The sequence below is a fragment of the Lucilia cuprina genome, chromosome 3 (genome assembly GCF_022045245.1).
Source record: "Lucilia cuprina isolate Lc7/37 chromosome 3, ASM2204524v1, whole genome shotgun sequence".
Classification (NCBI taxonomy): Eukaryota; Metazoa; Arthropoda; class Insecta; order Diptera; family Calliphoridae; genus Lucilia; species Lucilia cuprina.
The window spans coordinates 54,297,630-54,314,194 of NC_060951.1; the positions used below are offsets into that span (position 1 = coordinate 54,297,630).

Here is a 16,565-nt window from a genome sequence, read left to right on the forward strand (position 1 = left end):
CTAGTCTATAGTCTAGTCTATAGTCTAGTCTATAGTCTAGTCTATAGTCTAGTCTATAGTCTAGTCTATAGTCTAGTCTATAGTCTAGTCTATAGTCTAGTCTACTCTGACTGGTCTATACGCCAGTTTAAACTCTAGTCAATAGTCTAGGCTAGCCTATAGTTAAATCTATGGTCTAGGCTGGGCTGGTATCTATTCTATTTTATTCTACAGTCTAGTCTATAGCCTAGTTTATTGTGTAGTCTATAGTCTAGTGCTTGTTTATAGATGTCTTGTTTATAGACATCTTTTATAATTTCAATATTTTTGGAAATATTCTCCCATATTCATAAATGCTTAATAAAGTGGTTGATGTTTTTTTAGGAATTTTGTATGGAAAATAAACCTAAAACAAGCGATTATGAATACGGGGGTTAGGCTGGACAGCGTCTTTTATAGTTATTTGTATTACATAATGCCTTATATATATACCAAAAACTTTTTAATTGAAAGCTAATTAAAAATATAAAATTGACGTTTTAATATATTTAACTATGAATAATCGCTCTTTTGTAAAATAAATCATAAATTGAAAGCTTTCTAAAATCTAATTAAATAATTGATAATTTAAAAAAGTAATTCTCCTGTTCTGCCAGTTTATTCGTAGTAAAGTTAGTATTAATATGATTTTTAGCAAAAAATATATGTATAAAAATATGTGAATAAGATAATAAATATGTACTTCTCTACATAAAATAATACAAAAATATAACACAATTTACTGTATGATTTTGTGTGATTTTGGTTCAATAAAAAAGGTTTAATTAACAATTGTTAATATAATATTCGATTTTGGATATGGGAAAAGACATATATTTGCTTTAAAAATTTTGAAATTGGTTTTTAAAAATTTGTTTCTAAGAATATTTGTGCACATGAAACCTTTACATATGGACAATGTATAATTCCAAAGTTCTGCTTTAAAATATTATTTCCTATTTTATTAGTTTTCAAAACTCATACCCAAAAATAATAGTGTTGACAAATTCTTAAATCATCATATTACCTTTTCCTCACCTTAATTCATATTTTCTTGTTCTCAGATAATTAGTGAATTAGTAATAAAACAAAATTCCTGTTAAAATCCTACTTAAAATGCTATTACATAAATTTGCGATAGTAAACAAAAAATTGCAAAACATTAAAAAATCCTAAAGAATTTACGTAAAAAAGACTAACATAAACAATTCTATGAATTTGACTGATCCACTCTGATCAAACAATAAAACAAATACGGCTTAATGAGAGTATCTTTTTTCAGTGATCTTTTAAGCAAGAGTTTTAGATAGCAAGCAGGTAGTTTGGTGTTTTTTTTTTTATTTTTTTAGTTTTGGGAAATGCCTTAAGGTCTTTATACCATATTAAGTAAGTATTTATTTAGTTTTCTTTACCAATGTGTCAGTCCCAAAATTGCAGTTGATGAATTTGAAGAAAACAGGTATAGAAAACCGCCTTATTTGGCTTTTATACTGAAAACAATTGCATAAAATAGTCGTCTTTTTGTTATTGTTTTTACAACTGTTAGAGACGCCTAAAATTGAAAAACCAAAAATTTGTCTAACATATGTGTTTGTATTCATTTCTATATTTTTGGGATTTCTCGAATGTCATTGCTTCGTACTTATGGTGTGTTGTGTATTTTTTGGATAAGAACAAGTTGAGAGTTGTAGGCGTTTTTGAAACATTTTTTGCCAAACATATTTTTAGATTATGCTAGACGTACACACTTTACAAACATATTTAAAGAATAGCCAGACTGCTGTTTCTATTACACTTCGAACACTTGTATGAAAAAGTGTTCGAAGTGTAATAGTTGAAAATTTAAGGTTGTTATGTTTTCTTTGGGTATCTTTTTAAATGACCTTCAAACTTTATAAGTATAATTTTAAAGGAATATGATGATAAAATCTATTTCAAGAATTGATTTCCAACATGTTTTTAAAATGTTTAATATGTTTTTGATACAACATTTGGTATGAACACTTTTCGAAATTAAATTTTCCCCTTTCATAAGCCATTCGAAATCGCACTCTTTGTGTTGGTAGGCAACATGTTTGAGTTGTTTAATGATTGGAAATAAGTTAAAGAATTTATGTAGTTTTATAGGGTTGTGCAAAGATTGCAACCTACGTAAAGTATTAGCGTTTGATGTTGCATGTATCTTTCAGATACATTTGGTTGGACTAGCAACTTAGCTACTTTTATTTGGTATCGTCGTGTAGATTGATTTTTATGTTGTTTGAAGTTATTGTTTGTTTGTAACCTGTTTGAATGTTCGTTTTTGTGTATAGCCATGTTTTGTTTATAACGTTTTTTTAGGCTTTAGCAGTTTGTCGTGTTTGTATCTTTAAGATACTTTTGTCTTAATTGAGGTTCGTTGTTGGTTAGTTTTTGTGTTGCTCTGCAGATTTATGCTTATCTGCTTTTTTTGTTGTCGATTTTATTTTCTATACAACAAAAGATTTGACTTATGTTTATGTTTTATTTTGTTTGATTTTTTTTCTTTTGTTTTATATCACATTTTTAGGTGCTTCTCTAATTACTTCCATCTTAAAACTTGTTCTATTTACATTTTCTAACGCTTGCGTATTACTTCCCAAGTATTGTACAATTACACGTGCTTTATTTTTTGTATTTTATTATAATAATAAAAAAATGCTTTAAAGCAACCCCAAATGCAACATGTTACAACTTGGAATTTAAAAAATTCACAATTTAAGCAAAATTACTGCAAATGTGAAGAATGGTATTTGTATTTTATGCACTTACAACTTGAACATTTTAGGGGGTTATTTAATGATTTTGAAATGGGTATTTGGATAATAGCATTTTTAAAAGGGATTTGGCTTAATGTTTTTTAATATATTTTGCCGGTTTTGCTTGTAAAATAAAATTTATTGTTAATTATTTACTGATTAATCAGTTTCCTAGAGAAATTGGTTTATCTCTCCTTTTGTCCAGTCAGATCAAAGGGAATAAAATGTTATTGAAAGTCTGTTGTGAAAATTTTAAATTTTAAAACTTTATTGAGTTTTGAAATAAATATTGAACAAATTTTAAAAAATCTTATTTAAAAAAAAATCATAACGTCAAATTAAATTTTTGCACTCATTTTCCCTCTTTAAGTTTAACCATTTATTCTCATGCACAATTCATTTTTATTGTGTTATTTTTTTCTATCAACACTTCAAACTCATTAGGTTGCATGTTCGAACCTTTAACATTTATCTTTTTTCCATTACAATTTTATAAATTTAGTTTTCTGTTTAATTTTTTTCCTATTTAGCTTTAAAAGATGATATTCTATTAAAACAGCCGGCCATTATACCTTCTTTGTCTCTTTACAACAATAACTCATTTTGTTGGCAACAAATTCACTTGCAACAACTTCTTGTAGCTCAAACATTTTTATGTTCATCAGCTAAATATTATCTTTATTTTGCTTTAAATTACTGTACCTAACCTTAACAAAGACATATGGACGGATAGATAGACGGATGGTTGTAACTAAGTTTGAGGTTGTTTGATTTCAATGGTTCGAAGTTGCCCATTAAAAATTTTGGTTGCGTTGTCTATAGAAGAAAAACAACTTCAACATAATGTTAAAATGTTTTGTCTTTGAGTTACAAAAATTTAGTATTCAATAAGTCTTTGTGGATAAATGTCGTGTAAACGGTAGAACAGAACTTTTTTTGTTATTTGTTAAACAGAAAAACGAAATTTTAACAAAAATACTTGTAATAGAAAAAAGAAAACACAAACGAAAAATTTACGTTAAAAACAAGAACGAAAAATATTTACGTGTGATTTAACCAATAAACAGAGATATGAAAAATTATTTGAAAATAAAACATATGGAAATATATATTTAAAAGCATAAATAAAAAGTGTATAAATAAAGAAAAACCATAATAAAATTATAAAAAAAATTAAAAATCTGTGAAAAAAGATTTAAAATTATATATTAAAAAAATTATTTTTTTATTAAAAAAATTTAAAGAAAATAAAAGTTATTAAACAAAAAAACCAAAATGTTGTGCTGTAAAAATATCAATACCCATCTTATGGCATTTACCGCCATTACTTTATTTGGATTTATATCTGCTCAGGCAGTTGGATCGAAGGATCTATTTAGATGCCGCCAAAGTTGCTATCAAAAGGTAGGTTTACAAAAAAAAAAAAACTACATGTGTCTAGTTACGAACAAATATTGTAGACAAAAGACACACTGACATTTGAATAGAAGGATTATAGAATGTCTTTTGTTCAATTAAAAAGAAACGAAGAGTTAAACTGAAAGAAGATTTTTTCTACTTTTTTTATGAAAATAACACAAAAAAACAAAGTAAAAGTAAAACTGATGGTTTGAAGGCATAAAATGTTAAACTTTTCAAATTACATACTACATATTATACCTTTAACTGAATGTAGGGACAGACTGAAATATTAATATGTTTTCATTCATTTTTACATATGCTTATTATAACATCTATATATACATACATACAAGCAACGTAGAAGATGAAGAAAAACATCTATTTATGAAGTAGTATGAACATGTAAAAGATTATGATCTGCACGTGACTTTAGCAACATTTTGGGGTTATTACTACCATCATAAAAATCGACAAAATAATGACTATACACAGCTCAAAACCTAACAAGAAAAAGTACAATACTACAACAGCAAAAAAAAAATTATGACAAAGTTTTACATGTTTTAAATGTTTTCTTATTTTTAAAAAAATGACAAGCATACGTAAAGCTAGAGTAGAAAAAAGGAATACGGGAAAAAAAAAAACGATGTCATTACTGAAAATGTTTCATGTGTCATTACTGAAAATGTTTCATATATTTTTTAATGTTTGTTCAACATCTCATTTTATGGTACAATTACGATTTAACATCAAGTGTTGTCAACATTTGCGTGGGTAATTAAATTTTGTACACAAAAATATCAAATGCTCATTAACATCTTTGTTACTCATGCTATTTAGCACAAAAACTAACAAATGTTTTTAGCTATGTTCAGATTTACTTATTAACTTTAAAAGTGTGTTAAGTCAAAAATAAGTATTTTTCGAAACATATGTAGTTTTAGAAACTTTTTCGAAATTTCTATTATGATTAAAAATTTAGATTGGTTTAAATTGATATATAAATTCATTTCCGGTTTATATGTTCAATTCTATAGTTATTTAAACAATAGTAGAAAAAACTTGAAATTTTTAAAAGGATTTTTTTAAGTTTGTTTTTGAGTTAGTGTATTTTGGAAATAAATGAGCTCGATTTATGTAGCTAAAGTAAATGGCTGACAAAAATAACCATAACATTCCCCGACGTAATATGACTAGGGCTATAAAATCCGCAAAAAAATATATATATAAACGACTATAATAGTTAAAAGTTGTTGAAAATCATTTCGTTTTACTATATTACTTTTTGTTGTATTTTGTAGAATTGTTGCAAATAAACAACGACAACAAAAAGTAAAAATACATTAAACTCTAGAAAATCAATACTCTGTTTAGGGGTTGTATTACTTTTAACAACAAACATAACACAGTAGTACATATTGTGAAAAATAAAACAATGAAAATGCGAACATAAGTATTTCCACAAAAACTCATAAATTCTAAAAAAATTGTGATAAAACTTTGATAAAAAAAGCCTCAAATATATAAAGACAAAATAATAAAACTTTTTTACTCTACCTTTTCCAAAACAAAAGTCATAAAATTTTATAACCCACAGCACTAAATTTACCAAAATGAAAACCTTTGATAAAAATACAATTTTTCACTGATCATAAATAATATTTTGAAACTTATCTGGTATTTGTTTAACAATATTTAATTGAGTTTAAATGTTTTATTATTAACAATTTTTTGTCTTTTTATAATTTGTTTAACTTTCATCAGCTTCTGCTAATGTTATCTTTTTGTTTTTCTCTTGTATGGAAACCAAAAAGCAACTAAAAATGTCAATTTTTGTATATTTATTTAGGTTGATTTCAATAAAATAAATATTTACCAGCAGAAAATAATAAATAAAAACGAACCCCAAACTTTCCTAGTGTGTATTTACCAGTTTCAAATCAACTCTTTTTTTTCTACTCGATTTTATTTTTACTTCTTCTGTTTGGGAATATGGTCATAAAATATTGGAATATTTGTTTATTTTAACACAGTTCTCTTCATCGTCACATTTATTCATACAAATATAGAAAAATTGCCATAAAACTAACCAAATATGTCAATCATAACATAGTTTATAGTTTATAGCAGTCCAACAGTCACTATCATCAACCAGTATGAGTTTCAGTAGTTTATAATCGTTTATTGTTTTTTAAATAAATATTGAATTGAGTTTTAGTTTTTTTATTTTTTTGTTTTTTTTGCTTTTCATATTTTAAACAAATATGTAAAAAACTTTATGAAAAATAGCCATAAATGGAAAAATTTAAATTTGAAAAAAAGCGCGCTTAACTTGTGGTCAAGTAAATAATGACTTGGGTTAATATTTTAACTATTTAAATAAGCATTAAAATAGTTTAGCAATATTATTTTTAATTGTTTGTTCATATTTTTTTTAATTACTAAATTTAATATTTGTTTAGTTTAGTCTAAAACTCTTTTATAATTTTTTTATGATTTATGCCAGAAATTTTAGTTTTTTTTTGTCTAACATTTTTTATTATGCTTATAATTGAGTTTAATGTTTAGTTAAATAAACAATAAATTAAATTTATTTAATAAAAAAAAGAAAATTTAATTAATTGTTATTGTTTAAAGTAAACAATATAACATTTTGTTGAAAAAAAGTTAAAAAAAAATTATTGACATTGTTTTTAGTTTTAAATATATAAGATTGAAATTTAAAAGTGTTAAATTTTTTATCATTAAATTGTGTTTATATTATGTAAATATACATATAAAAAATTTAAGTTTTAAATAAATATAGCTTAAAAAAGTAGATTTTTTTTAAGAAAAACTTTTCATAAATTGCTTAATATTATATATTAAGTTAAGTATGTATTCAAATTATTAATAACAATATTACTCAAAATTTGAACTTGACTTCAAATCTTATGTTTGCCTAGAGTTTTATGTGAGTTTTATTCTGAAGTTGATTTGATTTCTGATCAAAGCTTAGCATTAGCAAAGCATTTCCTTTACTAAATAAAAATCTCATACATTTACATATTTAACAATGATCACCTTTTGCCATTTATTTCTTAACAAATTCTCATTATCATATTATTAGAATTTACATAATTTAACCAACATTTTATTATTTACTTGTTAGCTTTCAATTCTAATATATTTTCTTATAAATTAAAATTCCTAATAAGTCATTTCTTAACGATCAATAATTCACCATAAACTTTGTTCAGTCGTTTGTTTTATTGCAAATTATTCTTTTTTTAGTTTAAAAAATTATGATTGACATTTCCTTTCTTATTTTTTCTTAAGCATTTTATTATTTTTTTTTTTGCCAATAAACTCTAATAAAACAACTAAAAATTCTCATACAGAAATAAAATTACACATATAAAAATTGACATTAACAACAACACTATTCATATATATATGAACAAACCATAACGAATCATTATTATCATGCCCCAATCCTTTTTGTCTTCTTACGCATTTTGCATATTTAATCATGTAAAGTCAGCAAGAGTCTGAAACACAAATTAAAATTAATTTATCTGCAAATATGTTTTGTACTAGGAAATATACGATCGCAATATATATGGGATTTTTTTTTTTAAATTTAATGTCATATTTTTAATACAACGTCATTTCAAAGTTTAACATGTGTAAAGTAGAAACTTCAAAAACTGAAAATGATCCACCATGAGAGATTCTTTTTTTCTGTAGCACTGTGGGAGTCTGAAGATCTAGTTTAAGCAACAGATAATTGTTTTTATGGTTACTTTTTTATCTTGTTTTTGTTTTTTTTTTCTTTTTTTTTTTTTTTTGCTCTAGCCAATTGAAACTATTACAACTGCCAGTTTTTATTTTAAAACTGACTGTTTTAAAAAAAAATGTTCAAAATAAAAAAAATGCGTGCAATTATTAGTTTTGCTGTTTTGAGCCATAAACAAACGAATTGAAATTAAATTGCTTTTCTTTCTGCACTAAAATTTAATATCTACTCTAACTGGGGTTATTGCCTTTAAGCTTTAGTTTAGTTTACCATGTTTTATAAAACAGGCTACGGTGTTGGATTCAGAAATTCATCTATATTTTTTCAACAACATGCGTGCCGCTTGTTACTTGTTACACAAAAACTCTACACTAATATATATAGAGTAGGGAGTTGAGTAGACAAAAAAACAGCTTTAGCAAAAACCAAACTCACGAATGCAATTTTCCTCTCCACTGGTGATCATTTTATTCAATTTTTTTTGCGATCGTTTTTTTGTTTATTTCTAGCTTATGTTGGTTTTTTATAGCTTTATTTTGTTGTTATTGCTTTCCACCCAGCTTAAACAAATACTTTGACTTGATCTTTTAAAATATTTTTTTGCCTTAAGTTTTTCTGCTGTATAGTAACAGGGTATGGTCAAATTTAAAGGGATATATAATAAATAAGTATAATTATTTTATTTAAGCTTAGAACTTTTGTAAAGCTTTTCTTATGTATTGAAAATGTGAACTTTGTAAGTTATAATTTTTTGTAATCTTAACCTCCTTTATTGAAAGCTTTATTAAAAAAAAGCTCTAGTTAGCAATATATAAAGTACATATCTGATGATCTCTTATACAATTATAATCCAGTGATCTTGCTGTTCTATTTTTTGCTTTTAAAGTTATACAAAATGCAAATTTTCCTACGTCCCTTTAAATTTGCTTACATTCTGTAACAACTTTACAAACTTTAACAACCTCAGAAAATGTTATGGGTTTTAAGTTACTTGATTATAGTTTGTTGGTTTCTATGTTTTTTTTTCTGAAAACTAAAAAAACATAACAACTACAACCGAATGAAATCTACAAAAAAAGCTGCATAGAGAAAACAAAAAAAATGTAAACATTTATTTAATTGATTTGTCAGTATCTATTTTACCTTAATTTTAGCTTAAAGCTACAAGCATTATAATTTATATGTAATTTAGACTCCTTTTTTTCTGTATGTAGTCTATACATACATATGTTGATCTAGATAAAATTGTTAAAAGATAATGTTCATTTTGCGTTTTTTTACACAATAAATAATTTGTTGCTTGATTGAATTTTAATAATTTTCTTTTGTTGATTAACATTTTATTGGATAAGAAAAAGATCACTTGTTTTCTTCTTATACAGGAAATGAGAAAAATATTTGAAATTTTTTTTAAACACTTAATTATTTAAAGAACTTAAACCTAAAGGGGTTTTTACTCGTTGATCTTTTAAACTTAGCTTTAGTTATATTTAATATATTTTTAAACTTGTTATTTTAAATAAAACCAGTAATTGTTGTTTTTCTTTGGTTGTTTTAAGGTAACCTACATATTTGTTAGTAGAAAATGTATATTTCCTTTGAAATGTACTTTTTTGTTTAATGCATTTTATAATAATATTATTGTAAAATGCAGTCGTTTATTTGCCTGTTTACGTGAGTGCCAAAAACAAAAGCTGCAAACAGCAACAATGAAAATAAACACCAACAAAAGAAAATTAGTTTTTCCACATATACAGTCGCACCAAAAGAACTACAACTAGCACTTACTATACACATTCTTTTTGCATAGCAATTCAGCATTTTACCAAACTATATTTCGTTTTCATACATATGTGTATATGTAATAAGTAAAATGCTTAAAAACATTATTAAGTTTTTCTCTTTAGTTTTTAATGCAAAAAAAAAGATATAAACAGCACAACAAAAAATTAAGGTAACTCTAGTATTTTGGCATATAACAAGTTGTCCTAACCATACTATAGTTGTTGTTTAAATAAATAAATGAATGAATGATCCCATGTTTGTTTGGTTGGTTGGCTGATTACATATAAGGTTGGTTGCTTCTATGGTTTGTTGGGCTGACAATAACAATAAACTTTATAAAATGAAAGAGTTTTTTCCCTCTTACATTTTTTGGCCCTTAAACATATTTTTTAACTTAACTCTTGTAGAGGTTGGCTTAAATATGGTTTTTTGTGGTAATACTGCTTTTTGTATATTTACACACATATAAGTACCCTATTTGTTTAACTAAAATAGTGTGTTAGGTTTTTGTTTAAATTTATATGTCAAACTATTGTTGAGGATGAATAGCAAGCAAGCAGCTTAACTGCTGCTCCTTCTCCATTCCCTGTTATGTTCATACCTTAAGGCAAGCGTTTTTGGGTTTTATTTTTTAAGCATAAACAGTAAAAGAAAATTCCTCTAAATGTGGTTTATTTGGTTTTAGTTTTAAGAAATATGTTTACATTTATATTCAAACCAAACTCATGTGTGCAAAAATGAGATTTATTTTTATTTAAATGTATACACATAGTTGTTGTTAAATAAAACAGAAATTTAACCTTTTTTATTAATTTTAGAAATCTTTTACAAATTAATTACATACACTGGGGAAAAGTGTTAGTACAATAACGGAGCTTTCATAGGCAATTAAAAGTTTTAAAGGGGAAAAAGTTGTTTTCAAAATCCAATGGACTTCTTAAGAAGTCAAAATGTAAGCTAACTTGAAAATTTTTCGCTTAGTTGAAAGCTCTTTTCTAGGTGGAATTCAAAAATTAATTCCAAAAGCTCAAAAAAGTTTAATTTGAAACTTTTTTTTGCCATAAACTTAACTTCCTAAGAAGTGGTATAGTAACAAGATTTTATAGCAAGTTTTGAAATAAAACTTCTTTTTTATTTCTTACACTCGATTGCTCTTTTAATTAAATTTCAAATGACTTAATAAATTAGTTACAACCTTTTTTTTAACAAATATTTTACCATTTATTTTCTTTGGCTGTAAAAACAATTTCCCAACAAAATCCTTTTCATAATCCAATTTTTCTTTTTCATTATTATTTACGCTACACATTTCACTATCTTGTCTTTTGTATAGAGTTTTAAATACCAACAAAGACTTAAAGAAATTGTATTTAAAATTCTTTACCAAAAATAAAGAAAAGAAAACTGAAAAGAATTAAAAAAGTATTTCAAACATGTTTTACATGCTTTAGTTTATAATTGTGAAAACCCTTTTGTTTAATTGCTTTGCTAATGTCAAATATTTAAATTCCTGCTTATAAAGATGAACATAAGAAGAAAAGAAATCATGTTACGCTTTTCTCTTTTTATTTATAAGATGATGATACCTTTAAGGTGGCTCATTTAACATGATTTCTCATATATAACACCACCACCATATACACTACATATAACCAACAACATGTATGCATTGAGACTTTCCGACAGCAGACATTAACCCCAAACAAATTGAATTCGTTATGCTGTTCTGTTTAAGTTAAGAGTAAAACAAAATTTAAGAAATTTAAATTTAAAAAAATTAAATGAATTTTTGAATCAAACTTTATTTCAACTAAAAAAAACACCCCAAATATGTATATATAAGGTACCCAGCAAACGCAATGTGTTGAAGATCTTTTTATTTGTGAAACAAACTAAGCATACAAGTAAGAAACAAAAAAAAAAGATTGTTTCATTAGTTATGCAAATCTTTAAATATAAAGAAATAACACACAAAAATTCTTAAACAAATTGTTCAACGAATTTACATTTAATTTCAGTATTTTAGTTTTTTCTTCGTATTACTGTTCCATTTCCAAAATTAAAATTGTTCAAATAATTTCAAATTTTCTATAAAGACAAGAGCAAAAGGATGGGGTGACTTTTTGTTAGGGGTGTTGGGCAAAAATATATAATTGTGGTAGTTTAACGGCGGCATTTAAGCTGCTTAATTGTTCCTTTTTTATTTATTTCATGGCAATGATTTCTTTTTTTCTTTGTTTCCAAAAAAAGTCGAACTTTTTAAGCCATAAACGCTGTTAGAGGATTTCTTTTATTTTAATAATATTTTTGTTTATAAACACAATATACATATAATTTTTGATATCATGGCATTTATTTGCAAACAAAGTGTGTTGAAATAAACAAAAAAAAGTTATTATAAAAAAAGAAAAAGTCAGTTTAACAGGCGGTACTTGACTTCCTGTGTTTGTATATAAACAACGGAAATGAGGGAAATTCTAATGCTACAAAACTTATAAATAATAAAATATGAAAAAAACAACTACACTATTACTACTTTATAATACACTCGTTTCGTCTAATAATGGGTTGCATTACAGAACGTGCTGTTTTTTTTCTATGTTGTTTAAGTATGCAAGTGTTTTCATTTTTGCACAAACTAACATTTCCCTTAGAAAAATTTAAAAAAAAAAACGTTATGGGAAAGCTTGATGAAAGTATATAGTTTAAAAACGGGGTGTTGCAACTACTGTAGCAAAGCAGCGTGCAAAAGAGTGTTAACATTAATAATTACTGCTGTAGTGTTGTTTTCTTTCACTCCTTCTCTCTCTGCAGGTTTTTAATAGACTTTTTAAAATGATTATTATAATAATGTGATGTCTATCGTGTAGGGGTAAAGTTAAAATTCTTAAAATGTTGGACTTTGAAAGTGTTTATGAAAAAGCTCTATGTAATTTCAACGAACAGCAGCGAAGCAAAAGTTTCTAAGAATGTGTAATACTAGCACTTATTTTCCACTCTTTTTAAAAGCTCTAGTTGCAGCTTATATTAATAAGCTTTAAAATCTGCTTAATATTCTTTCAATTCAGCAACATATGTAAAAACTTTGTTGCTTGTATATTATTATAAAAGCTTTTTTTATAAATTATGTAGTTTATGATCACATTATTTTCATTCGTAATACTTCTGATGTGAAAAGCAAGAGAAAAGCTCAATTTAAGCAATAAATACCTTTGAGAGCTTTTTAATTGGAAAGTGTTTAATTATATTTAAAGTTTATAATTTGAAACACATTTTCAAATATCAAAATGAACTTTAAAGCTTTAAAAGTTTGCTGCTACAAATTTATCAATTTAAATAATTTTCCTATGTACTTTTTTCCCCTAACCCAATAATTTTTATTAAAATCTAATAAAAACAAATTATACGTATATTCATTCATATTTGTTTATATATCATGACATTATAATTCTAAGCACGTACTACTTAAAAGATATAAAAACAATACAATACCATTATTATTATTATTTTTTGTGTTTTTTTATTCATACAAAAAATCAACAAAAACAACAACAACCACACAAAAAAATATGTTTATTATATGAAGTATTTATGCATGATGTATAAAAAAAAACTTTATAGAGAGAACTAACTATAAGACCATCTAACTAACTATCTGGTTAAATAAACAAAACAGCACTTCCAATATAATATTATGTATTTTCATTATTATTGTTGTTGTTATTGCTATCTAGTTATTAAAATAATATTGAATTGAGTTGAATTGACTTGGTATTTGTTTTAGACTATCTATAACTGTTTGTTAAAGGTAATTCAAAATGACAAGAATGTTTTAAAGAAAAAACCCTTTTCCAATTAAAATTTTCAAATATTTGACAACAATGACAAAAAAAAACTTCAACCTAATAATGATTATTATTACTACTAAATGTTATTATTATTATTGGTAACATAAGGTAAATATTAATAATCTATAATCTAGAAAATTTAAACAATTCTTTAAATGTTTGTCAGAAATGATAAAACAATGACATTAAATAAATATTTTAAGAATTTGGAAAAAGAACATTTCAAAATTTTAAGTAAAATTAGAAATGTTCTTTTTAGCTTTTCTAAAATAATCTTTTATTTAAATTTTATTTAAAGTTATAATGTTTATGCTTAAAAAATGTATGTATATTTTTTATTATATTTAATTTATTTGCCAAATGTTAATTCCTTTGAGCTTTATTTTTTATGATATTTTATGATGACTATTATTATGATTATATGATGGCTTTAAACATGTTGTGAATTATTTTCTTTTTGCTGTTTTTCATCTGGTTTCGTACAAATCAAATTCAACACATTTTTTGTTTTTCTGTTTTTTGTATATTGCCTCTACCAACATATAAAATTTATGACCGCAAAATTTACGATTACTAATTAGCAGCCAAAAATGAAAAAATGAAATAAAAATTAAAAGAAAAAAATGTTTTTCCTTTTTTTTGTTTTTAACAAATTAAGTATAATAAAAAATAAATTATTTATCTGTTTGTTGACCATATATACTATGTTTGTTGTTTACACACTGTTACATTTTTTTTATTATTATTATGGCCAAGAGATCATTAAAGTTAAAGCTATTTCAACTAACAAGCAAACTGACCTTATAGATTTTTCCCATAACATAAATTTTCATGAAAAATTTTAGTATAATTTATATAAAAAATAGAATTTTTCATTTTCTATTTTATTAAAGGAAATTCTTTAATATTTTCTGAGTGTAAAGAAAACATTTCTGTTTTCTGTTTGTTATTGGACGCAGCTGTGTGTATCATAAAAATAATATTATAAAATAGAATATTTTCGTAAATGGTTACAATTTTGTATATTTAGAAAATTTCAAAAGTGTTTTTTTTTTTCTTCTTTCATTTCATTTTTATATGAGAACATTTTTATTTGATGTTAGCAGCTAAAAATATATTATAGATATTTTCAAATTAACGCCTACTGGGAAATATTTTGTATATACATTTAACCCCTTTAATACTTAATAGAAAAGAGGATTATATGTTGAAAATTATGATTTAAATTTATTATTTAAATAATAATTTAAAATTATTGGTTGCCCATAACATTATAATCTTTTTTACTTTGATAATTTTTTAATTAATAGGCTATTGAAAAGAGAAAAAACTATAACTTTCGTTGCAGAGAGCGGAGTTTGTTAATTTTTTGGTTAGCATAAAAGCTAACCAATCATATTATTGGTTACTTCAATCATATTATTAGTATTTCACGGCAATTAGTGTTTGTGTCCTGGATATATTTATGTTTAGTTCTCATAGTTTGTTCGCTGCTTTGGAAGTTGATTCAGACAAATATTAATGAAATGAGAAAAAAGCTTTAAACTAAATAAAATTCGGCCTAAATTGCAAAGAAACGATAACATTTTTCGACGTTGCAAAAAAATAAAGCTTTAAAGAGCTTTAAATTAAATCAAGGACAAATTACTATGTAATTTTCATGTCCTAGAGTTAAATACGTTTATAAATTCTAAAACTAATTTTTCACTTTTATATACTTTGTGACAGCAAACAAAATTTTCCCATAACAGCTGTCTTTCTTTATTTGTGTCTTGTTATTAATGAATATTTCATTGTTATTATGAAATATTATATGAAATGCCAAATTCATTTAAATAGTTACCCCCGACCTAATTGGCTGGCAATTAACATAAAATTGAACAATAAAAATCATTTAAGATTTGTTGTTTTCTTGTTCTAAATTGCAGCAATAAATGTTGATGGATTTTTAATAAAATTTCCGAGAATAAAAAAAATAAAAAAACCAACTTATAGATATTTTATTAGTTAAGCATCAATTGAACTCCAGCAGTAAAAAGAAAAGAAAACAATAGCAATTGAAAGCAATAATTTTTAATTTATGAACATGCACAAATTAACATTGATTTAAACTGTCTGAAGACAATAACAATTGGTTCAACTAGACGACAAAAAACAAAGAAATTAGTTTTAAAACAGAAAAACAAAGAAAAGAATATACACTTAAGTAAATACTTATAATTATGTCCAGGGTGTAGTATTTACTTTAAAGATACTACATACATGACGTCTTGTAATGATGAAAATATTGAACATTTCTTTCATATGTGTAATTAATTATTGTTTTGCTGCATGTGCAACATTAACAACAATGTCAACTATGTTTTTTTTTTTTGTAATTTAAACATGTTTGACCACTTGAATATGGTAATTGTACAGAAAATGCCATAAAAAAACTTGTCAGTACATTTATGTAAAAATAAGTATACTTATGTATGTAAAAGGGTTTTACATATCTACAAACATATGCATGTAAGTATGTTTGACACCAAAGCCAGGGATCATTTTACATTAACAATGACGATGATGACCATAAAAAAACAGCCTTAAAACATTAAACAAGTTTTTAACAAATATTTTCTGAACAAAAATGATCTGTACAGAAAAATATGATTAATTTCCTGAAAGAGAATTATGTATGTATTTTACATTGTTATATATTTTTGTTATTTTAACATTAATATTTTTTTTGTTTATTGTTGAAAAAATGTATGTATATTATATTCTTTAACTGATGAGGGCTATTTGTCAATATGATTTTTTTTTCAGCATTAACTTTATTTTGGAACAATTTACTTAACTAAGCCTCGGGTTATTGTTTTTAATATCTATTAAGAATATTACAGAACAAAAAAAAAACAACATAAAAAATGTTAAAACAATGATAAACATATAAAAAAGTATAACAGAAAAAAAATT

The 16,565-nt window shown here is 24.6% G+C and overlaps 1 protein-coding gene across 2 annotated transcripts in view; it reads left to right on the plus strand.

The window, feature by feature from the left end:
* The first annotated feature begins 4,000 nt into the window (after positions 1-4,000).
* LOC111676177 overlaps positions 4,001-16,565 on the plus strand; it is a 30,832-nt gene continuing 18,267 nt past the window's right edge. For both annotated transcript variants that reach the window (XM_023437098.2, XM_023437099.2), the window contains exon 1: positions 4,001-4,199. In XM_023437098.2, the coding sequence (XP_023292866.1) occupies positions 4,071-4,199 (129 nt within the window). In that variant the 5' untranslated portion in view covers positions 4,001-4,070. The remainder of the gene's footprint in view (positions 4,200-16,565) is intronic.